A 24,326-nucleotide genomic window follows, 5' to 3' on the forward strand; every position below is an offset into this window, starting at 1 on the left:
TCCCACACCTGACCCCCAACAAGACCAAAATGCACACTCCAGGGACCAGAACCTTATCATGTTTCCATCCCCAGCATAAAGTAATTACTCAGCAAATATTTGTTGGATGGATGGATGGATGCATGCATCTTCCTGCCTTTGTCTACATCTTGTAGCAGCTTGTCACATGCCTTCAGTGTACTAGCCTTTAGTACATGGGGAGCTTGCATCAGTCTTGCCTCCAGACCTCTGTAAATGTTGCTCCCTCAGTGGACATCACTTTTCTCCTTTTGAGTAATAACATCTGGCGAGCCCTCCCCCGCTTTATCCTTATATGCTGTTGTTGGATGTGGTTGGCTTCATAGGTGGTGGTCACATAACCCAGGCTTGTGATTGGTTAGGGAGGGGCACGTGACCCAGAGTAGCAAATGAGAGACTTCCTTGGGATTTTTGCTGGCACTCTGGCAGCCATCTTCCCTCCACAGGAAGAAAGTCTGAGAATAAAGCCAGAGTGGAGGAAAACAGCAGAGGACAGGGCCTGCTATTGCCCGGACCCAGCCTCATCTGGACTTTTCAGCAGTATAAGTTAGTGAACTGTGTATTTCACTTACGTCAGTTTCAGTTGAATTTCTGTTACTTGCAGCCAATTTTAAAGTGGTTTTTTTTTTTTTTTTTAATGTAGACCATTTAAAAGTCTTTAGTGAATTTGTTACAATATTGCTTCTGTTTTATGTTTTGGATTTTTGGTTGCAAGGCATGAGGGACTGTAGCTCCCTGACCAGGGATTGAACCTGCATCCCCTGCATTACAGAGGTGAAGTCTTAACCACTGGACTACCGGGAAGTCCCTATATGCAACCAATTTGATCAATATGTGGTCTAAGTCCTGCTCACCGTCCCTGAATGGCCCTCAGGGGGAGAAATCTTTCTCTCACTCTGTCTTCCCTATCAAACCACATATCAGATTATACCATTACTGTCTGCTGACTTGTCTGCCCAGCACCCCTGCAAACTGAGAGAAACATGTTCTCTCCTTATATCCCTAGTACCTAGCATAAGGCCTGGCGCATAGTAGGTATGAATCAAATGTGCAGATGTAAACATAGTAGGTGCTTACTATATAAGATGTATTTCTGCTGCTGCTGCTGCTAAGTCGCTTCAGTCGTGTCCGACTCTGTGCGACCCCATAGACAGCAGCCCACCAGGCTCCCCCGTCCCTGGGATTCTCCAGGCAAGAACATGGGAGTGGGTTGCCATTTCCTTCTCCAATGCATGAAAGTGAAAAGTGAAAGTGAAGTCGCTCAGTCGTGTCCAACTCTTGGCGACCCCATGGACTGCAGCCTACCAGGCTCCTCTGTCATGGGATTTTCCAGGCAAGAGTACTGGAGTGGGGTGCCATTGCCTTCTCCGAGCTCTATTTCTAGGTGTCCCTAACTTCAGTTCATCATTTCATGACACTGATTGAGCACGTACTGTGTGCCAGTCCCTGTCCAGGTGTTGGGGATGCAGCAGTGAACAAAACAAAAGCTCCTGCCTCTTAGGGGCTGATGGTCAAGGGCAGTAGATGTCTTCTAGGGTGCCTGTCCTTCCCAGATGGGCTGTAGTATGAATGTGTCTCCATATGAACCCACAGCTACTAAGACAATGGTGGCTATTTGAGCAGGAGCCAGGATGGCCCATTCAGACTCTCTTTTGGGAATCTGACACTGGGCAATGGTCCCTCTGGGCCCTGGAAGCTCAGTGGTAAAGAAACTGCCTGCCAATGCTGAGACGTGGGTTTGATTCCTGGGTCGGCAAGATCCCCGGGAGAAGGAAACAGCAATCCATTCCAGTATTCTTGTCTGGGAAATTCCATGGACAGAGGAGCCTGGAGGGCTACTGTCCATGGCATTGCAAGAGTTGGACACAACTTGGCAACCAAACAACAGCAATAACAGTGGACTGTCCAGGTCAACGGCTGTTGCCACTGGACTCGGGGTGGGTGGGGGATGCTTTGAGACCTAGCCTGCGGATATCTCAGTGTGAGGCTGCTGGTCTGAAGAGAGTGGATGTGTTGGGCTTTTGCTGAGAGATGCTGGTGTTTGGGCTGGGGTCTGAAAACAATAGCTCCCATACTCCTTGGGCAGCTTATATCCTGCCAGCAGGAGCCACGAGTGGGAGGGAGGCCAACCTGGGGAGGAGAGACTAGGAGGAGAGGAGACTCCTTCTGCTTCCCACATGGCTCTGTGTTGTGGACTGAACTGTGTCCCCATGAGATACATTCAAATCCTGGCCCCCAGTTCCTGCGAATGTGACTTTATTTGGAAAAAATGGTCTTTGTACTCTCATTGTCAGTTTAAGATGAGATCACACTGGATCAAGGTGGGCTAAATTCCATATGACTGCTGTCCTCATAAGAGGGAAGTCTGGACACAGTCACACATGAAGACGACCATGTGAGGACAGAGCCAGTGACTGGGGAGATGCTGCCACAAGTCAAGGGACACCCGTGGCCATCAGAAGCGGCAGGCCAGGAAGGATCCTCCCCTAACTGCTCTGGAGGGATCATGGCTCTGCCAACACCACAGCCAGGCTTCTAGCCTCCAGAACTGTGGCAGGATCAATTTTTGTTGTTTTCAGCCCTCAAGTTTGTGGTTCTTTGTGACAGCAGCCACAGAACACTGTCTTCAGTTGTCTGGGGGCAGCATACAGCCAGGGTGCCAGGGCAGGGGTGCCATGGTGGCTGAGTTGGCTGTCAACACCCTCTTTTCCTTTTAATACCCTAGCCCTGGCCTTCCTGCCACGGTTAATCCCTGGTGACGTCAGCGTTATCTGTTTGCCCTTTCAACCCTGTGTAGCCAATCCCTATATTAAATCCCCTCTGCCTGAAATACCTAGATCATTTCAATTCTTCTGACTGTGCTCAAACCATTCCAGGAAGAACGGAAAACAGAAAAGATTTGCTGAGATGAGACCCCAGAGAGAGAGAGAGAAAGACAGAACAGGATGCAGGTTCCTGATATGTATATTTTAATTCCTAGTTCCTTTTTGCAGTCTGACAGTGAATTATATTCTCAGGTCTGAGGAGATTCCTCCTTTTAACAAATTCATCTTTTACTAGTGGAAACCTTTCAGTTTTTTTGCAAAGCCCCACAGCCTCCAGAGAATGTTCACGTGGCTGACTTTTTCCTGCCTCCTGATCATATAGAGGAAGGCACACACCTTTCAGAGGGCAGGTGGGAGTCTCCTACAGCTCAACTAGATGGGAGCTGGGGCAAGCTCTGAGCTCCGTTAGTTTTTCTCTCAGCATACACAGCAGGTCTCAAAAGGGGGGAGATTCTGCTCCCTCCTTTAGGGGATACTTGATAATGTCTGGAGACATCTTTGGTTGTCACAGCTGGGAGAGTGGCGGGGTATGAGCTACTGTCATCTAGCGGACCAAGGCCAGGGATGCGAGCAGGCACAGAACAGCTTTCATCAGAGAATGATCCAGTCCCCAATGTCACGAGTGTCATGGGTGAGAAACCCTGGTTAATCTAATCGAGGGCTGGTCCAGAGAAGTCTTGGAGGTAAAAAGTGTGTGACAGCCACATTCCAGAGAATTCACACCCCTGAGGTCTAGGAAGCTTTCCTACACATGTCCACGGACTCACCAGAAACGAGCAGAGGAAGATGAAGGAAACGAAGTAAAAATAAGCAAATTCATTGCCGCATTCGTGAGTCAGGATGCCAGAGTTCTTATCACAGGGTTTCCCGCTGAGGCAGGAAAGCATGATGTTGTGCCAAGCCTCCCCAGTGGCACTCCTGAGGAGGAGAGGGGGCATCAGTGACCTGGATATGCAGCCCTGGACAACCAACACCTACTCCCAGGGAGGCAGAGCGCTAAGGTTAAACACTTAAGCTCTGGAGCTGGACTGATGTGGGTTTGGGTCCCAGGTAAATCACTTTTTCTCCTCTTTGAGCCTAGAGAGGGGGAGGAATTCTCATCCTTGACTGTGCCTTAAAGCCCAAGGAGAATGTTTTTTTAAAATGCTGATGCCAATGCCCCCCACTCCCACAGACTTGGTATTAAAGTCAACTGGCTTGGAGATACAGGTATGTTTTAGAGACTTCCCTCTCTCTAGGTGACTGTCATTTCTTATTTCTTTCTCCCTAGATTACTCTGCTCCAGGTGCATTGGGTTCCTTGTCCTCCAACATGACAGCTGTGCTCCTGCCTCAGGACCTTTGCACGTATCATGCCCTCCACCTGAACTGCCCTTCCCCAGATATCCACATGGCTCCCTTCCTCAACTATTTTGCTCAAATATCATCTCCCTCAAGGGAGGCAAGACCTATTATGCCTCCATTTCTTTCTTTTGGTTGTTATTAAATGAGAAAATACTTGTGACAAAATATACATAAATATTATAATCTTAAACATTTAAGTGTATAATTCAATGGTAATAAGCACATTTAGCTGAACGTGGAAGAATTGATGCTTTTGAACTGTGTGGTGTTGGAGAAGACTCTTGAGAGTCCCTTGGACTGAAAGGAGATCAAACCAGTCCATCCTAAAAGAAATCAGCCCCGAATATTCATTGGAAGGATTGATGCTGAAGCTAAGCTCCAATACTATGGCCACTTGATGAGAAGAACTGACTCACTGGAAAAGACCCTGATGATGGGAAAGATTGAAGGCAGGAGGAGAAGGGGGAGAAAGAGGATGAGATGGTTGGATGGCATCACCCACTCGATGGACATGAGTTTGAGCAAGCTCTGGGAGTTGGGGATGGACAGGGAAGCCCGGCATGCTGCAGTCCATGGGGTTGCAAAGAGTGAGACAGGACTGAGTGACTGAATGAACTGAAGCAGATTTAGAATGCTGTGCAACCATTAGCACTATCCATCTCCAGAACCATTTTATCCTCCCAAACTGAAAACTTGTATCCCATTAAACACTAACTACACTGCTCCTCTTCCCCAGCCCCTGACAATATTGATATTGAATAGTTTTTTCCCTAAGAATTTGTCCATTTTGGGTACCTCATATAAGTGCAATCATACATTACTTGTTCTTTCATGCTTCCTTTTCCCCCTTAATCTTATAATATCCTTAATCTTACCATATCCTCTTTCCCTCATAATATCCTTTATAATTCAGTTCAGTTCACTCGCTCAGTCGTGTCTGACCCTTTGTGACCCCATGGACTGTAGCACACCAGGCCTCCCTGTCCATCACCAACTCTCTCTTGAGCTTGCTCAAACTCATGTCCACCGAGTTGGTGATGCCATCCAACCATCTCATCCACTGTCTTCTCCTTCTCCTCCTGCCTTCTATGATTAGATTACTGATTGTCTGCCTCCCCTATGGAAATATAAGCATTCAGAGGGCAGAGAATGTTATCTCTGCTTTGTTCTCAGTATTTACAGCAGTAAATACAACAAGTGCTCAATAAACCTCTGATGAATGAAGGAAGGAACCCTAAGTGCAATCAGAATTAAGAACCAAGCCTCAGCGGTCTATTTAGAGTCTGTAAGAATGTTTTCTCATCTGTTAGGTGCAGTTGCCAAGAATCCCTTGACAGGATCCTCAAGAAGATTCTATGAGCTAATCCCTGAAAAATGCCTTCATGCTTGCATCCCAGGGCTTTCAGCTTCTGCCCTGTTAGGGTCTTTGGGCCGCTCCACGCCCACCCCAAAGCTCAGTGGAACAAAAGGTAGAGGGCACGCCTCCACCGGAAGAGAAAGACGAGGACACGCCCACCACTGGAAGAGAAGGATAAAAGCGTGCCCCTGCCTCACCGGAAGAGAAGCATGAGGGCCTGGAAGAAGGTGCGGAAGTTATTGTGCTCAGTGATTTGGAATTCATCTTCATCACTGTCCTCGTCCTCCACATCGATGCCAATGTTGCCAAACACCTGGGGAATTAGATAATGATGACTAGGAGTGGCCATGGGTGCCAGAAGCTTCAGAAAAACTCCACTCAACCTACAGTGATGCCTCTCTGAAACGGGCTCCCCTAACCCACCCCTACCTAAGCGGGGTGGCCCTCCTTGGGAGTGCTCTCGGAACATTAGGGGGCTGGCACTCACCTGCATCCCAATGATGGCGTAGATGAAAAAAAGCATGGCAATCAGTAGACAGACATAGGGCAGGGCCTGGTGGGAAGGAAGGCAATGAAGAATAGTGCTGGGTGCCCCTTACCCATGCTGTTTCCCTCACTGGTCCCAGTGCTCAACCCCCGCAGGTTGGGTGGCCGCATGCTGCCAGTGGTGCCAGGGATGATAGGCATCTTTGGTGGCTCTGGGAGATTCCCTTTGGAGCCCTCAAGACATACCGGGGGCAGGAAGTTAGAAAAGAGTCCTGCATATAACACATTCCCAGTAAGGTATATGATATTAATAAAGGCATTTCCACATGATTTCTAGATTCAACCAGAGCAGGCAGGGGGGTGAGGGTGGGGGAGAGATCCTGATTTTTCTTCTTAGCCTGGCAGGGGCAGGGGCAGGGGCTGGGGCTCACCTTGAAGGACTGCACAAAGGTCCAGAGAAGAATTCGGATGGTGTAACCCTGACGGAGGAGTTTGATGAGCCGGGCAGCTCGGAAGAGGCGGAGGAAGCTCAAGTTGATGAAGTTATTCTGGGGAGATGGAGAAAGAGGGGTGACCATTCACCCACCCCCAGGGGCTCAGAGCTGTCACCACTCACAGAGGCCCCTACATGAAGCCAACCAACAGGAAAAAGCAAGCCAGACCCCAAATAAGGAGGGAGAGGAGAGAAAGCACTATTAATGCAATGGTGCGGAGGAAAAAAACTCAAAAAAATGAAGTAGGGGATGGGGAGGAGAAAGGGTGAGAGGGAGGAAAAGGCATCAACTCAAAAGCATAAACCCTCCCTGCCAGCCCCATCCGCAAAGGGGAAAGGAAAGAAAAAGGAAGGAAGAGAAAGGAATGGGGGTGGGTGGGGTGGGGAAGAAATAACAAAAGAACAAGGAAAGAAAATATATCCGAATCATCCAATCAGGAAAAAAATCGAGATGGTTTTTGTTTCTCCCAACAACCAAATGCACTGAGACGATAGGACACAAGCGGGTCAAGTTGCCGAATCCATCACACGTGTACGATGCACAAACACCAGGGCGGGGTGGGGGCAGCCAGCACGCTCAGGCCTGGTGGACATGTGCGGGTTCCGAGGGCATGTTATGCTCCGGGCCAGAAATGCATCTGTCGTGGGACTCACCGGGCACCCTGCCCTGCCGAGCTGCCCACCCGCTCCTGCCCGCCCTGACCTCACCCCACGGCCAAGAGGAGCAGCGGCTTGAGCCAATCGGAGAAGCGGAAGAGCATCTTTTCTTACCCCCTTGGCGAGCGGGAATGGGGAGGACGGGAGGGAGCTGGGGCTGTTCGGCTGCAGGGCGAGTCCTCGCTGCCCGCTGAGTCGGAGAAGATGCATTTGGGGCCCTTTCCCCCCTCTCAGGGATGGCTTCTCAGCTTCTGGGACTGGGTGGAGTAGCGCGGGACCAGGCCTGCGGGAAGCAGGAAGTGCGCAGCGCCCGTGGGTGGGTGAGCTCGCCATCAGCCCAAGTCCACCGAGGGGCTGGTGCTGGGGGCCGGGAGGTGAGGCTGTCCCTGCCCGCAGGACCTCCCTGGGTGGACCCTGCCTCTGCTCAAAGGCAGTCACTGCCTCTAGTTCCTCCCTCCCGAGCCAGAACCCCGGGTGGGGTGGGGGTGGGGGTGGGGAGACAGGGCTGTTGGGTCTTGGTGACTAGATGGTTGCCACGTGACTGTCCAGGGGCTTGCCTGCTGGGGCTTCAAGGGCGCTGCTGGGGTGCCAGAGACTGGAAGTCACGCATGGACCAAATCTGGCCAAGGAAACGATTTTGTTGGGCCCAAGGAGTTTTCTTTTAGAAATTAAAAATAGTTGCCCATTTAAGTCAGATTTTTGCCCTCAAATCTGCCTTTTGGGCCATCCTGAGGCTGCTTCTGCTGGTAGCAGTTACTTGAGGCTTAGATGTGGCCGCCTGCCTTGAAGCAGGCCACGTGTCCTACAGTTCACCAAGGTTCCTAGAAATGGAACGGGTTTCCTGGCTTCTGGTATCTTCTTGGGGACCAGAGGTATTTGTGGTATGAGGCATTTTAGGCAGGCCCGGAAACCACCACTCATCAGTGGGTTGGAAGCAGAGGGGCCACCAGGGGACTAGGAGAAGCTCTAGATAAGGCCATGTAGCAGCGTCAAAACTGGCCTAGCCCTCACCCCACAAATGGCACAGGGGTGGTCATTCAGGTTGCCCCCTTTTCAGCGACCCTTTTGGCCTCAAAAGTTTGGACAATGAATTATATGGGCAATCTATCTAGTGCTTCTTGGGGGTTTCCCAGACACTGGATCTAGCTAACTCTGGCCTGGGAGATGAGAGGCAGGAATGGGAGGGGTGGTTCAAGGAATTTCTAAAGATGCTAAGAGGCCTCTGGGTTTGCCAGAAAAGTCTGGGATGCTCTCTGGAACATATCAGTTGACCCTTAGGTAGACATTTAGGATGGAGGAGGGGTGTGGGGCTCCTACCCTGACCACACGGGGCCCAACCAGAATGAGAATGTCTTGAGTGCCTTAAATAAACCCTCCCAACCCAGCTTGACTGAAAGTCACCCTCCGTGCCCTGTGGACCTGACTCCCAGCCCTGCTCGGCCACCCATTTGGGACCAGGGCCGACGGCCCAGGTGTCCCCAGTCCCCTCCCACCCACCCCCCAGAGTACGAGCCATCCCTTCATGGAGCGGGGCATAACATGTGGATTCATGCAAAGGCAGACAGGCCCTGGAAGCAGCCTCTGGGGGCTGGGGGCAGAGCAGGGGGTGGGAGCTGCCACCATGCAGGAGAAGCAAGGGGGCTTTGCCGGGAGACGCGTGCAGAGAGCATGCTGCCCTTCTTTGAGCCAGGGAGAGAGGAGACACACAGGGGGCGGGGGAGGGGGTAGAGGTGAAAGAGGTCTGGGTGACAGGACAGGGGAAGTTTCTAGTTTGCCCTCATCCATTCTTCCATCTCCCCCTGGGTCTGCATAGAGTCCTTCAAGTACCTGCAGAACTTCTGACTTCCTTCTTCCTAGTTTCCATCTTTCTGTCCACAGCCGCGAAGGATCAATCCTCTCCTCCAACCCTGCCTAGTGCTTCCTGGTTCTAGGCTGAAGGGGAGGGATGCAGGCCCTGGAAGGCTTGCTGTGTGCAGGGGATGTGAGTGCTTAGAAGGACATGGGAACCACTGACCTCAGTGCTCCAGAGAAATCCTGCCACTTGAAGACCCCAACTCTAGCCCAGATCTTGCCTGGGAATCCAGCTCCCATAACCACCTGCCTACCTGACTTCTTCCAGGGTGCCCGTCAAGCCTACTGTGCCCACACCTGTGCTCTTCCCATTACCTGACCCTCTCCTGGCATTCCCTAACTTCTGTCTCATGGTTCAAGCCAGACTCAAACCCTTGAGGTGTCTCTGTCTACCCCCAGCCCAGACCCGACCCATCTCCAGGTCCTGGAGAGGCCCCTGCTCAGATGGCCAGTCCTCCAATTGTTCCCTCCCTCTTCTGATGTCATCTCTCACTGGGATTCCTGGTGCTCACTTCCAGCCCAGCCCCCTGCCTTCCTACTCCCTGCTCTGCAGCTGCAGCGTCTGGTGTAACCACACTTCCTACCACACCTCCTCTGCTCCAGATCCTCCCAGACCCCCACAACAAGGCCCAGTCCTGTCTCCTTCTGACCTCTTCACTTTTTCCAGATCAGCCTTCCTCCACTCTTTGCTCTAGCCACATCCTCTCACTTGAAGACCCTGGCCCCTGCATGCTCTGATCTGCCCCAGGACCTTTGCATGTGCTATCCTGGGCCTCCAATGCCCTTTTCTCCCCCTCTCCACCTTGTTAACACTGTTTATACTTCAGCGTGCAACACAGTTAAATTTCAAGTGTGTTTCAGGGCTTATTTGACCAATGCCTACCCTCCCCCCCTCCCCACTACACGACTAGGTGATGCAGTGGGGGAGGGGGCAGTGATGGTGTCTGCCTCTATCCAACCCCCCATCTGGGGCACTGAATTGGGGTTCATTAAGTGTCTAGTGGGTGAGTGCTTATGTATGGCTAACTAGCAGGGGAGAGGAGATCCTGGTGCAAAGATGCCATTGAGGGGCATCCTTCAAAGGCGCTCAGGGGAGGGTGGGGGAGGGGCAGAGGCAGGTGGGATTTCTTCTCTCTCTCTTTAAAATACTTATTTCATTGATTTGTTTGGCTGCACCAGGTCTTAGCTGCAGCCTGTGGGATCTTTCAGTTGTGGCATGTGGGATCTTAGTTCCCTGACCAGGGATTGAACCCAGGCTCCCTGCACTTGGGGCACAGAATCTTAGCCACTGGACTACCGGGGAAGTCCCCAAGTGGGATTGAACAGAGGGAGGAGTGTGCAGTTATGTAAGGAGCCGAATAAGTTAGGCGAGGGAGAGACGGAGACGGGGCATCCGGGGTGGGGTGCGGGTGTGTGCAGGGTGGATGGATATAACAGAAGGGAGGGACTGTGTGTGTGTGTGTGTGTGTGTGTGTGTGTGTGTGTGTTGGGTGGGGGAGGATCAAGACAGGAAGACTGCAAGAGCAAAAAAGAGAAAGGGAAAGAGAGACAGAGACAGCGACAAAGGGAGACAGAGAGAAAGAGAGGAGAGTCAGAGGCTGAACAGGAAAGAGCAGACAGCATGCGTGTATAGGGACTATGTCTGGGTGGGGGGAGGGGGACAGGAGCCCCTGCATCTCAGGGCTCCAGGAGAGGGCGTCAGGTGGCTGGCCCATCTGGAAGCAGCAAGACCTGAGTCCTGGCTTTTTTGTGTCCGCCTCACCTGAGCCTCTTTGCCCACACACTGCAGGGCCCTCAGACCTCCTCCATCAGACTTGAAGATGCACATCACTGGTCCTCAAACCGGAAGAGCTCATGGGCTTGGAATGGGGTAAGGGACTGGTGGAGATTTCCTGGGGCCCCGGGGCTCCATGGAGCTGAACTGGGACAGGAGTGCTGAGAGAGTGGCTGAGGGCTCTGAGTACAGGGCTATGTGTAAGGAATGGGGTGGGAGACGCAGCCAGCCAGCCTGTCCTAGGGGAGGCGCTGCCTGGGGGCAAACCCATCCTTCTCTTTGCAGAAGACACAAACCAACCCCAACAGAAAACCCCAACTCAGAAACCCAATAAAAACCAGAGGAAGAGAGACTGTGGGAATGAGGGGAGGAGGGAAGTCAGGAGGGTTTGGAGAGACTGACAGACAGACCCAGTGGGGATAGGAGGGTGCATCAGGCAATCCAAGTTTAAAAAGCCCAGGGCGTGACATGCAATGCTGATGCGAGAAGATGCGTTCACAGTTAATGTAAGGCATTTAGACTTCAGAAAGAAGTAAGACCAACCGGATTCTAGATGCAGATGTTGAAGATGGAGGGGGAGCGGGCGGGCGGGGGCAGTTGGGGAGGCGTGTTCAGCGTTTTTTAGGTTGATTTGTAACCAGTGCCAAAAAACCAATGGGTTTCGGTTCCCGGGCGGGGAGTGGGGGTGGTGGTGGTGGGTTGGGAGATAGTCATTGGTGTATGAACACACAGACCACGTCATGGATGAACAAATGAATTTCATAGTGCATTTTGATTGGATGAGTTTTTCAGACGGCGTTGTGCCAATATACAGTTTAAAGAGCAGGCATGAAAAGAGACAAGACAAGAAACACAGTCATTATCCATCGCACGCAGGGCAAACCCATGTCACCCCAGCCACTTGGGGGCGCAGCTGAGGCCCAATGGGCCTCACACCCTCTCCCCCTCCCCCAAAACCCTGGGGACTTGCTCTCCCAGTGGTCTGGCTCCCCCTGCCTCGGCCTGGCTGAACTCTGCCTTCAGACCTAGTGGGCTTACCTGGGAGGCAGAAAGGGGCTGCTGAGGGCTCTTTGCTCAGTAGGGTGACCACCCCCCACCCCCACCCCATCCCCACCCTGCCTCCAGGTTGGGAGTTTATCCTCCTAAAAGTAAAAGGGTCCAAATGCCCACCCTCTATCTTTCCCACCAAGTGATTAGAATTCAGGGCTGGGGTGCTGCCTAACAGATCTCAACCCCAAGTTCATTCACAGTAATAACAGCAAGAACAATAATAATAACCACCATTCGTGAACTAATTCCTGGCTGGTTCTGTGCCAAGCACTTTACGTCAAGCAGTCTGATTTGTTCACAGTTGCCCTCTCCTGTCCTAGAGTGTCAGCCCTCCGGGGGCAGGCATTCTTGTCTGTTTTGCTCTGTCCTCGGCACCTCTACCGGTGCCTGGCATACAGCAGGTGCTTAATGTGCACTTCTATGAATGCATGGGTGAACGTGAGGCTTGCAAGGGTCTGATGAGGTTGGTTATGAAGGTTAGTCCCAGATTCAGGACGAGAAGAGGTAATACAAGTTACCCAAGGTCAAACAGCTTGTAGGGAGGGCTGTTTGACTACTACAACAGTCCTGACATCCCTGAATTGGATCCCATGCCCCATCCTTCCTTCCCACATCTTGTAGTCGGGAGAACAAGCCACTGGGGTCCAATCCTACAGATCTCTTACTGGCAACCAGAGCTTCAACCAACTTCCTCTACTTGCCCTACTGGGGTGGTGGGTCACCTCTTCTAAGATCTTGATCCAGAGAGATTTTGGTTCAAGGCTGTCTTATCTTTGGGTGGGTGGCAAGATAATTTTGATTGTCAGGAGGAGCCCAGACCTCTTAAAAACCTCAGACAGACAATGAGGTCTAAGCTCTGGCTCTCTGCCAGGGAGAGGACAGTGGCCAGATGGAGGTACCCCAATGGGGATAGCCCCCAGCTGGGCATGACCTCTCTAGAGGAAGGTGTCAGGGCTGAGACGAGGGAAGGGGGAACTTTGGGTTCACTGGAGCTGAAGGCAAGGAATTGTGGCCAGAATACCACTTGGGTGGGGGTGTTGGCAGATGGGTTAGAGAATGGTCCCTCTTTGGTGGAGCTTCCCAGTTCTAGAGGCTGACAGGGCAGAAAAGGGGCCCAAATGATCCCTTTCTGCCAGGGGCTCAGTTAGGGATGCCCCAGGGAGCACCACTGTGCCCCCAGGAGTCACCAGGCCTGGCTGCAGGCCCTGAGGTGTGTCCCTCATTTTCCTGAGCATCTGCTTCCTCATCTGTGAAATGGGGCAACACCCTCTTCCTTGGGCCTCGCCCCACCCAGGTCTACTCTCTGTTCTCTGCCTGTTCTGAGCATTGCCCTGGCTTTCCGGCCTCCAGGCTCCTTTCTGGCTGGGTTTGGCCAGTGGAAGTGGGTGGCAGGAGATAGAGGGTGGGAGGAGAGAAGGGTAGGGTATTTCCGCTGATGATCTGTGCCTGGTTTGGCCTGCCTTTGGTGGGTGCTCCGTCCCTCTGTGCCCACAGTTTCCACCAGGTAGCCCCTCTCTGACTTCAGCACCTGGGCAGGCAACAGCTCCCCACGGCGACTGGGCTCCTTCCCTTCTGCCCGGTGAGTGGTCTCTGCCTTCAGATCCCTTCAGTTGAACCTACTAACCTGAACCTCCCAATCTGAACCATGAGTTAATCCATAAAACGCTTGGCACAGAGCCTGGCATGCAGTGAGTGCATGATTCTTGTCACCTATTATTTATTTTTGTTGTTATTATGACAAGGTTGATACTACCCCTGGCCCTTGGCTCTGACATTCTTTGCCCTTTTGCTTCCTCTGCGAGGATCTCCTACCCTCCCCCCAGCCTCCCAAGGGCCCTCAAGCCTGGGCTCACTGGCAAACGGCCAAGGAAGGGGTCTGAGACAGCAGCTCTGGGACCCTGAATCTTCCAGACAAGGGGGAAAGACGATGTGGCCCACAGCCCACCACACTTACATCCAGAGACCCCCACACTGGGAACCTGCCAGGCCTGGGGATACAGGAAGACACATGTCCTGGGGACCCTCCTAAAGTCCTGGGAAGGGTGTCCCCCCATTAACCTGAGAGCCGTGGCTCCCTCCTGCCCATGAGCCAGAAGATGGTTAGTTCAAGCAGGATAGACTTGAAGCTGGTTCCCTTTGGACCCTCAACACTGTGTGCTGTTTGGAGGGCAGGGCTCAGCCTTGAGATCCTTTAAGTGTCTCTGTTTTCTCAATGAGCTTATCCACAGTATCTATTCATACATCAGTAGCCAAGATGCAGGGAATTCACACTGCAGTGCTGGGGGCTTTGGACACCCCCGTCTCCCCACATAGCCCCCTGAAGGGCTGCCTTGTTCCCGGGGGCCCCCGCTTACCCCTCTTTGGTCAAGGTCAAGTGCTGGCTTGCCCAGCTGTGGCTGTCGGGACCCTCTGCTCCTCTGGGACCTCCTCCTCACCTCTCCCAGCCCAGCCAGGAACTGCCCGGAGAGAAACTGGCGGGACACTTACCCCAAACTCGGTCACGAGGATGTCGGTGATGCTGCCCAGAACAGTCACAAAGTCGAAGATGTTCCAGGCATCGCGAAAATAATTCTAGAATGGGGACCCACAAGACAGACATGCCAACGCAGGGCTCCAGGGCTAGCCCCCATGTCCAGCCCAGGGGGCCCTTTAGAGGCACAGCTGCAGACCAGACTGAGTGCCCGGAACAGTTACAGTCAATCAAACAGCAGAATGTACCTCGCTGTTCAGATAGCATGTACTCTGAGTGCCCCCTCCCTCCCTGAGACCCCCTCTGCCTTCCCATGGCTTGCTTGATCCCAGAGGGGGGCCCCTCCAGGTGCTGTTTCAGCCTCACTGGTCGAGGGGTGACAGGGCTGCCCTTCTGGGCTGTGCCTTGATTCTCCAGCAGTTCCAAGGCTCCCGAGACCTCGGATGCATCATAATTGACGTCATTGGGATCCTTGCAAAGACCGTCAGAGGGAAGGCTTATCACCTGTTTTATACAAGGCAACTGAGGCTCAGAGAGCAAAGGTGCTCACCTCAGGCATCACAGAGGTGAAGAGACAGGATTTGAACCCAAATCTGGGCCAATGCAGGGTCCATGGACAGGACCACGCTGAATCAGGACTGTGCTTATAGCAAACTCGCTAAGACAATGGCCTCTGGGCTCACATCCCAGCTATACTGTCATCCAGCCGTGTGGCTGCGGGCCAATGACTTAACCTCTCTGTGCCTCCGTTTCCTGGTCACCTTGTGTATCTAGTTACACACAAGGCTGTGAGTCCAGTTATAGCCAATGGGTTGTGAACAAGAGGCAGCAGGATTCCCCTCTGGGCAAGCACAGTACTTGCCAGAACTCTCTTCACCCTGGGCCTGGTGACCAGCAGTGTTCCAGGTGGCAGCTGCTCCAGGTGGCAGCTGCTCCATGAGCCTGGATCTCTGAGTAATTGAAGGCAAACAGCTCCCCCACCCCCGCTCCACTCCTGCTGGGTGTCCACAAACCCTTTGTTGACTGGAGCAACTGAAATGTGGGGGCTGTTTGTTACTGCAGCTTAATTTGATCTATCATGACTAATACATCCCTGGGCTGGATTTTGGTGCAACTGGGACACAGGTATAGTATGCTGCTGTTAAAACACTGAAATATTTCACACAGCTTGAGCCCACAATGAGGAAGCACCTCTGCCTGGATCTAAGGGTGTGGCTCAAATAGCTCTTCTCTCAAGGTTCAGTGGGACCCACGCTAAACACAGGCTTTCCCAGCATTCTCACAAAAGCAGAGGGTGGGACAGAGCTTGGACGCCATTCTAAACAGTCAGCTTCTCCCCTAAGCATCTCACACAGCAGCAGCCCCTCTGCCTCACAGAGATGGACCTGGGCTTTGGAGCCGTGCTTCTCAGGATCAAATTCTTCTAGCATGTATGAATCAAATGTCCTCGGAGTTGGACTGCTTTGGCCTCAAGGCCCTCTTATGGAACATAAGGGTATAACAACAGTCTGATAATGCATGTGAGTCACTGAGTGTGGGGTCTGGTATACAGTAGGGCTTCCCAGGTGGTTCAGTGGTAAAAAATCTGCCTGCCAATGCAGGAGACTCAGGAGATGCTGGTTCGATCTCTGGGTTGGGAAGGTCTCCTGGAGGAGGAAATGGCAACCCATGCCAGTATTCTTGCCTGGAAAATCCTATGGACAGAAGAGCCTGGCGGGCTAGTCCATGGGGTTGCAGAGTCAGACATGACTGAGCATGCATGCATGCAGGTTCTCAATAGATGGATGTTGTTTTAGGATTGAGAGGAACTCAGTTTCCACAGGCACTTTTGGGTATTTAGCTGCTGCTAGGGTCCTACCCATATGTAATCATATTTGACTGTGCAACCTCGTCACTCTGCCCAGGGGTGTTCTGTAGCAGCATCCTTGTTGGGGTAATTAACAGCTTCTTTGGGAGCAGCTCTTCATTATGGCTTATGAGCCCTGGGGGATAAATACCCCAGCTCCCTCACCATGGGTGAGATGACCAGAGTATGTGATCTCTGCTGCCTCTCAGAGGTCTTCCATGGAACTGCACTCCAGTTGCCAGCACTGCTAAGCTGCTCAACAAGACACCCTGTGCTGGCAGCCTTCCCTTCTCTGTCTCACTCCCTCTCTCTCTTATGAGGCTTCCTGGGGTCACCTTCCAGATAAATCCCTTGCATTCAATTCTCGTCTCAGGCTCTACTTATGCGGGGCCACAAATACAACTTTCTAGGTGGCTGGCCACATGCTTCAAGCCCCCTGGACTAGAAGCTTCCCTTCTATCATTTAAATTCCACATGGGGAACTTGGGGTTTCATCTAAGACTGAAGGGGAAGGCTCAGTGCAGAACTGTGCAGGATTATCAGGGGTGGAGGAGATGGGGTTCCAGGCCCTGGCAGATTGCATCACTTTACTACCAGAACACTGACTGGGGGAAAAAAAAAATCATAAGACACAACTGCGTTGGGCAGTTGGGTCCATGCTCATGATCCCCTCAGCTCTGGCTGGGTGTGTGGTTCTCTCATGTTGTAGATGTAGACACAGAAGCAAAGGGGCTGAATGCTTTGTTTTTGGTCACACGTCTAGAAAGGGGCTGAGTGCTCAAGTATGGGTGCTCCAGGACTTCCCAGGTGGCTCAGTGATAAAGAACCACCTGCCAATGCAGGAGATGCAGGTTCGATCCCTGGGTCAGGAAGATCCCCTGGAGGAGGGCATGGAAATCTACTCCAGTATTCTTGCCTGGAGAAACCCACGGACAGAGGAGCCTGGCAGGCTACAGTCCATAGGGTTGCAAATGAGTCGGACAGACTGAAGTAACTTAGCACTCACAACATGCCAGGCTTCCCCCTCAGTCTCCAGACTCGCATTACTTGCGTTTGAGGTTTGCAAGAGCTCTTCTGAGGGAGACACAGAGGATGGGCTTTTCTTGTGACGGAGGAGAGAGCGGAGGTGACACAGCCTGAATACAATCAGACTCGAGGTCTGTCTTGTGCCAAAGCTGACACTTTTTACCATCTCAGGAAGCTGAGGTGAGAACCCAGCCTCCGTCTGCTAACACCATAAGCTGCAGGTCATTCTTCTTAGAGAGGTGGGCTAAGCATATTCTCAAGTGCTTGACAGGCGGGCCTCCATATCCTCAGGTCTCACATCTGTGGATTCAACCAACCGCCAATCAAATGGGTTGAGTCCTCGGATGCAGAACCTACAGATACGGAGGGCTGACGTACCTGCAAGCTCTTGGATGCAGTATGAGAACGTGTGATTTGATTCAGTGGCACAGATCATATTGGTAACCCTGGGGGGTCTGCCGTCTACTTTTAAGACAGAAGGAAACTCTAAAGTCCAATTAGCGGCTGGTGAAAAATACAAGTGAATTTTTTCACATCTCATTTCATGGGTCCCCTCACAGAAATCTGTCCCCTATCCACAGATCCCTTTGGGAGTCAACAGACCTCAGGTTAAGGCCACTTGCACTTGTTAGTGGGTCATGAATTACATTATAAAAAGGAGGGGGCAGTACTTTCCTGGCAGGACAGTGGTTAAGACTCTGTGCTTCCACTGCAGGGGGTGGAGGTTCCATCCCTGGCTGAGGAACTAAGATCCCATATGCTGTGGGACCGGCAAATAAAAAAAGGGGGTGGGGTGCGAACATGGAATCAAGAAAATAGACAACCTCAGAGTATAGGGTATATTCTAACGGGAGAGATGGATTCTGAGAAAATTTCATTTCGGTTGTCTGCACTTCTGTGTGGGCTTCCCAGATGGTGCTAGTGGTAAACAGCCCACCTGCTAATGCAGGAGACATAAGAGATGTGGGTTCCATCCCTGGGTCAGGAAGATCCCCTGGAGGAGGGCATGACAACCCACTCCATTATCCTGCCTGGAGAGTCCCACAGACAGAGGAGCCTGGCAGGCTACTGTCCAGGGGTTGCAAAGAGTTGGGCACGACTAAAGCGACTTAGGATGCATGCATGCATGTACTTCTGTGTATTGGGCTCCATTGCAAAGCGTATTTCTTACTGCAGATTGTGGCTAGAACAGTTTGAATACTATGGACTCGGCTTGTCTGGATCTCCGTTTCCTTATCTCCAAAATCATAATTACCCTCTCTCATCACATCATTTAATAAGATGCACAGAGTTTGGTGTTACTTGGGAAGTATGAGAACACCTAAGCATATGGGATCTGTGTGCACTGGAGGGACGCTCAAGTCACCACTGGGGTTGGGGGCAGAGGGGCCAGGTGAGGAGACCACTGCCAGCACCCAGCACTCCTCTGGGCTCTCCCTTAACCCACAGCTCTAGCCCCATGGCCGGACTTACCAGAATCCCAAAAGCCATGACTTTCAGCACACATTCCAGTGAGAAGAGGGAGGTGAAGACGATGTTGAATACTCTCAGAGCATTCTCATAAGCAACAGAGGCCCCGTAGAACTAGATGAGAAAGGAGGGAGAGAGGTGGGGTCAGTGGGCATGGTATTGGGGAACACATGTAGGGGTGCGGGGGTGGCTTCATGGCTGTCTTTTCCTCAGGGCAGGCAGGGCTGGGACACTTGGCTTCCCTCTTGATGTTCTGTGGAGCCAGCCTGAGCTGCAGCCCAGCTCTTCACTGGCTCAGCTCATCTTTTCACATCAAAGCAAAAATTCCTTTCTTGAGCCCTGTCTTACTTAACAGCCAAGATCCTGGGACAGTCCTGGGACAGCCTGGCCGGATGGGGCTCCTTGTGATGCAGGAGGATGTCTACAGCATCTTCTTTGTAATTTTCAAAACTTTTATTTACTTATTTATGGCTACGCTGAGTCTGGCTGCTGCTTGGACTTTCTCTAGTTGTGGCGTGTGGGTTTTTCATTGTGGTGGCTTCTCTTGTTGCAAAACATGGACTCTAGGGCACGTGGGGTCAATGGCTGTGGCTTGAGGGCTTAGCTGCCCTGTGGCATACGGAATCTATGGTGGCTCAGATGGTAAAGAATCTGTGATGCTGGAAACTGGAGTTCGATCCTGGGGTTGGGAAGAGCCCCTGGAGAAGGAAATGGCAACCCACTCCAGTATTCTTGCCTGGAGAATTCCATGGACAGAAGAGCCTGGAGGGCTACAGTCCACAGGGTTTCAAGAGTCAGACACGACTGAGCGACTTTCACTTTCATATGGAATCCATAACCTTTACACCTATCTACCAGGTTGCATGTAAAGGCTCCCCTGGTGGCTCAGATGGTGAAGAATCTGCCTGCAATGCAGGAGACCCGGGTTTGGTCCCTGGGTTGGGAAGATCCGCTGGAGTAGGAATTGGCAACCTGCTCCAGCCTTCTTGCCTGGAGAATTTCATGGACTGAGGAGCCTGGCGGGCTACAGTCCGTGGGGTTGCAAAGAGTTGGACACAACTGAGCGACTAACACTTTCACTTTCTTTTCACTATCACCAGGTTACAGGAAATCCGGAAGATGGAGGAAACCAATGCACCCAGAGGTGAGACAGTTTTCATTTAATTCATCTGGTTTCCTTAGAAACTTAATAATGGGGGGGGGGGCATGGAATGGTCGGGGGGTGGAGGGGCAGAAGACAGAAATTTAAAAGACAAAAAAATTGGAGACCATGTGTAGCCACTTAGATCTTGGCTCAACAACTCACTGTAAAAGACATTTTGGGGACAACTCAATATGGATCTTCTGGTGTTAACACTAATCTTGTCAAGTATAAGAACATGTGGGAAAATGTTCTGATTTTTCAGAAATGCATACCGAAGAATTTAAGGGTGAAATAGTGTGCTATCATTTAAAGTACTTAAAAAAATAGATGAAATATCCAGAATAGGTACATCCATAGAGACAGAAAGCGGATGAGTGGTTGCCAGGGACTGGGGGAAGGGGCATGGGGAATGAGTGCTAACGGGGATGGGCTTCCTTTTGGAGTGATGGAAATGTTCTGGAAATTGGGGTGGTGGTTGCAAACATGATGAATGTAATAAACACAACAGTACACTTTGAAATGGGAATTGTGTTATGTGAATTTCAACTCAATTGAAAAAACGTGAAAAAAAATAGGTGAAGCAAACACAGCAGTTCTGTATGGGTGCCCCTGAGGATGGAGACTGGGTGTTTACAGGAGCCTGGATAATCAGGATGTGGTCCAGGAACCTGGAGCATCAGCGTCACTGGGATACTGGTTAGAAATGCAGAGTCCCAGGCCCACCCGGCCCTTCTGAAGAGGAATCTGCATTTTAACAAGATGCCCAGATGATCTGGGAGCAGGCTGAGAAGGGCTGTGCTGTTCTATCCTTCTGTCTTTTGTTTGTTTACAAGTGTTTATGATCTTAACAATGGAAAGATAAAAGCACTTGCTTGCAGAGATGAGTTTTCAGGTGACACCAGGCACTGCTTTTTTGCCTATTCAAACAAAATCAATAGTTAGGACTTCCCTGGTGGTGCAGTGGATGGGAGTCCCCCTGCCAATGCTGGGGACATGGGTTCGATCCCTGGTCTGGGAAGATTCCACATGCCGAGAAGCCACTAAGCCCATTAGCTACAACTACTGAACCCACGCACTAGAGTGGGTCTGCTAGCCGCAACTACTGAAGCCCATATGCCTAGAGCCTGTGCTCCCCAATAAGAGAAGCCACTGCAGTGAGAAGCCCACGCGCCGCAGTGAAGAGTAGCCTCCACTTGCTGCCACTAGAGAAAGCCTGTGCGCAGCAATGAAGACCCAGCACAGTCAAAAATAGAAAACATGAGTTTAAAAAAATCAACAGCTAAATTTATAGAGTGTTTTTAAGAATCTAGAAATGTGCTAATGTCTTCGCAGGAATTTTCTCATTCAACCCTAATCCCCACCAGGCGTATGGAAGGTGCTATTTTTTAAATAATTCTCATTTCATTGACAGGGAAACCAGGGGCTTTGGAGATGACCAGTGCGTCTCATGCCACTGGTCACTAGCTCAAGGTTCAGTGGTGAATTAAACGGTAGAGCTGGGCTCAAATTCAGACCTCTGGTCTCCAAAGCACAGGGTCAAAGGTCCTGACATTTCACTCTGAAGAGGCTCCTTGGCTCTAAGGGTTACAAGGTCCTTACCTGCCCTTTCCTCCTCATTTCATTCATCACACATTTATCAGGGGGCTCTTGTTCCCTTGGAGTCAGGGCCTCTCTGAACCCCTGGAATGTAGCGGTGATCAGGACTTGTCTCAGCCCCTTGAGACAGGTGGGTGGCAGATTGTCAGACAACCCAATACTGATATTGTGACATGTGCGGTAACAGATAGGGTGGGACTTCCCTGGCAGTCCAGAGGCTAAGACTCCAAGCTCCCAGAGTAATGGGTGCCAGGTTCGATCCCTGGTCAGGGAACTAGATCTCACATGCAAAATTAAGAGATACTGTGCTGCAACTAAAGATCCCATATGCTGCAACTAAGATGTGCAACAGCCAAATAAATAAATATTAAAAAAAAAAAATCAAATAGGATGCTTGCTAAGACTTCATATGGTCCTGGGAGACCAGGGAAGGCTTACCAGAGGAAGGGCTCTGCAGGGGCAGCCGGAAGGGGCTGGCCAGATGGAGTGCTGGGAATCGTGTGACAGGCAGAGGGAACAGCAGGAACAAGGGCTTGGTGGTAACAGAGTGCGGTCTGTCTGGGAAACTTCTAGTGGGTTCCATCTTGCTAGGGGAGGACGGGTGTGTGGGGCGGGGAGCAGGGGGCGTGGTTAAGCCACGCGCGGGGAGGAGGGCTCACCTTCATCATGAGCACGATGGTGTTGAGGGCGATCATGGCCATGATGGTGTACTCGAAAGGCGGGGACACCACGAACTGCCACATGCGGTACTGGAAACTCTGCTTGTTCTGCGGCATGTGCCGGGTCAGGGGTTTGGCGCTGATGGCGAAGTCGATGCACGCCCTCTGTGGGAGAGAGCCCGGTGGCGTGAGGGCCGGAGGCAGGAGCGAGGTGGCTGGACATCGAGCGCTCCTCAACTCACCCAACACAGCTCTCCCGCACATTTGCCCAGATGTCTGCCTCTCTTACCCTCTCCCGTTTCCCATAAACTCATTACGAATGCTTTCTTTTCCCGACAGCTATGGCTCCTTGGTGGCTCAGACGGTAAAGTGTCTGTCTACAATGTGGGAGACCCAGGTTTGAGCCCTGGGTCGGGAAGATCCCCTGGAGAAGGAAATGGCAACCCACTCCAGTACTATTGCCTGGAAAATCCCATGGACAGAGGAGCCTGGTAGGCTACAGTCTATGGAGTCGCAAAGAGTTGGACATGACTGAGCGACTTCACTTTCACTTTCACGGCTCCTTGAGAAGTTCAGTTCAGTTCAGTGACTCAGTCACGTCCGACTTTGCGACTCCATGAATCACAGCAGGCCAGGCCTCCCTATCCATCACCAACTCCCAGAGTTCACTCAGACTCAACATCCATCGAGTCAGTGATGCCATCCAGTCATCTCATCCTCTGTTGTCCCCTTCTCCTCCTGCCCCCAATCCCTCCCAGCATCAGTCTTTTCCAATGAGTCAACTCTTCGCATGAGGTGGCCAAAGTACTGGAGTTTCAGCTTTAGCATCATTCCTTCCAAAGAAATCCCAGGGCTGATCTCCTTCAGAATGGACTGGTTGGATCTCCTTGGCCCATTGAATCCCCTCCGCAAACATGATCAGTGGGTACTGTCAGTAGCCCCCCTTTGCAGATGAGGAAAATAAAGGCTCAGAGAGGTTAAGCCACTTGCCTAGGGTGGCACAGCTGCCAAGTGGGTGAATCTCAAATTTCAACCAGAGTCTGAATGGTTAAAAGCCTAACCATTCTTTCTTCTCTTAAAAAATTGTTATTGAAGTATAATTGAGTTACAACATTGTATTCATTTCTGCTGCACAGCAAAGTGACTCAGTTATACATATACATATTTTTTTTGTGGGCTTCCTTGGTGGCTCAGTCAGTAAAGAATCTGCCTGCAATTCAGGAGGCCCTGGTTCGATCCCTGAGCCAGGAAGATCCCCTGGAGAAGGAAATGGCAACACACTTTAGTATCCTTGCCTGAGAAATCCCGTGGACAGAAAAGCCTGGCCGGCAACAGTCTCTGGGGTCACAGAGTTAGACACGATTTAGACTCTAAACCACTGCCAACATTCTTTTCATGTTCTTTTCCATTATGGCTTATCACAGGATGTGGAGTATAGTTTCCTGTGCTATATGATAGGACTTTGTTTTTTATCCATTCTATATAGTTTGCTTCTGCTAATTCCAAACTCTCAGTCCTTCCCTCCACTCCCCCACCCCCCACACATGACAAGTCTGTTCTGTCTGTCTGTAGATCTGTTTCTGTTTTGTAGACAGGTTCATTTGTGTTGAGGTTTAGATTTCACTTACAAGTGGTATCATATGGTATTTGTCTTTCTCTTTCTGACTTATTTCGCTTGGTGTGATAATCTCTAGGTCCATCCATGTTGTGAAGCCTAACCACTCCTTCTTACCAAATGTTTAGCTTCTCTTTCTTTTTGAGGGAGGCAGACAGGGAAGAATAATGATTACTTAGTCTTAAGGGCCAAAGAAGCAGAGGAAGAATGCATTCTAGGTCCTCTTCCTAGCTTGGATGATTCTAGAAGGGCAAATAGTCATGATTATACTCCCTGGTGGACTGGATTTTCTTTCGTTCATGTTCTCCACCTCTCTCTGGGAGAGACTGTACTTCTTTGCCCCCACTGAAATCAGATACGGACATGAGACTCGCTCTGGCTGATGAAATGTGAGATGTGACACGTGTTTTGCTGTTCTCTTTTTTAATCTGAAGTTTCTCAGAGGGGAACCAGAACAAAGACGACAGGAAGCCTGGATATGCAGTCCAATCCGTTTGTGCATGTCTGGCACTGAGATTTTCGGGATGCTTGTTACTGCATCACAACCCAGTCCAAACTGACTGATACACACACAACCCCTCTTTCTTCTGGGAACCCCAAGAAGAGCTACCCTTCATGCAGAGTGGCTTCTGCTTGGAGAATGCTG

The 24,326-nt window shown here is 51.2% G+C and overlaps 1 protein-coding gene across 12 annotated transcripts in view; it reads right to left on the reverse strand.

Moving 5' to 3' along the window:
• Window positions 1-24,326, reverse strand: part of CACNA1A (calcium voltage-gated channel subunit alpha1 A) — a 379,358-nt gene that overhangs the window by 22,915 nt on the left and 332,117 nt on the right. For 8 of the 12 annotated variants that reach the window (XM_027547946.1, XM_027547955.1, XM_027547945.1 and 5 more), the window contains 8 exons: window positions 22,066-22,230; window positions 18,670-18,780; window positions 14,342-14,425; window positions 11,348-11,353; window positions 6,461-6,577; window positions 6,031-6,096; window positions 5,741-5,856; window positions 3,611-3,761 (listed from right to left, as the gene is read on the reverse strand). In XM_027547946.1, the coding sequence (XP_027403747.1) occupies window positions 3,611-3,761; window positions 5,741-5,856; window positions 6,031-6,096; window positions 6,461-6,577; window positions 11,348-11,353; window positions 14,342-14,425; window positions 18,670-18,780; window positions 22,066-22,230 (816 nt within the window). The remainder of the gene's footprint in view (window positions 1-3,610; window positions 3,762-5,740; window positions 5,857-6,030; window positions 6,097-6,460; window positions 6,578-11,347; window positions 11,354-14,341; window positions 14,426-18,669; window positions 18,781-22,065; window positions 22,231-24,326) is intronic. The other 4 variants (XM_027547947.1, XM_027547952.1, XM_027547949.1 and 1 more) reach the window with 1 other exon arrangement.

The sequence above is a fragment of the Bos indicus x Bos taurus genome, chromosome 7, assembly GCF_003369695.1.
Source record: "Bos indicus x Bos taurus breed Angus x Brahman F1 hybrid chromosome 7, Bos_hybrid_MaternalHap_v2.0, whole genome shotgun sequence".
Classification (NCBI taxonomy): Eukaryota; Metazoa; Chordata; class Mammalia; order Artiodactyla; family Bovidae; genus Bos; species Bos indicus x Bos taurus.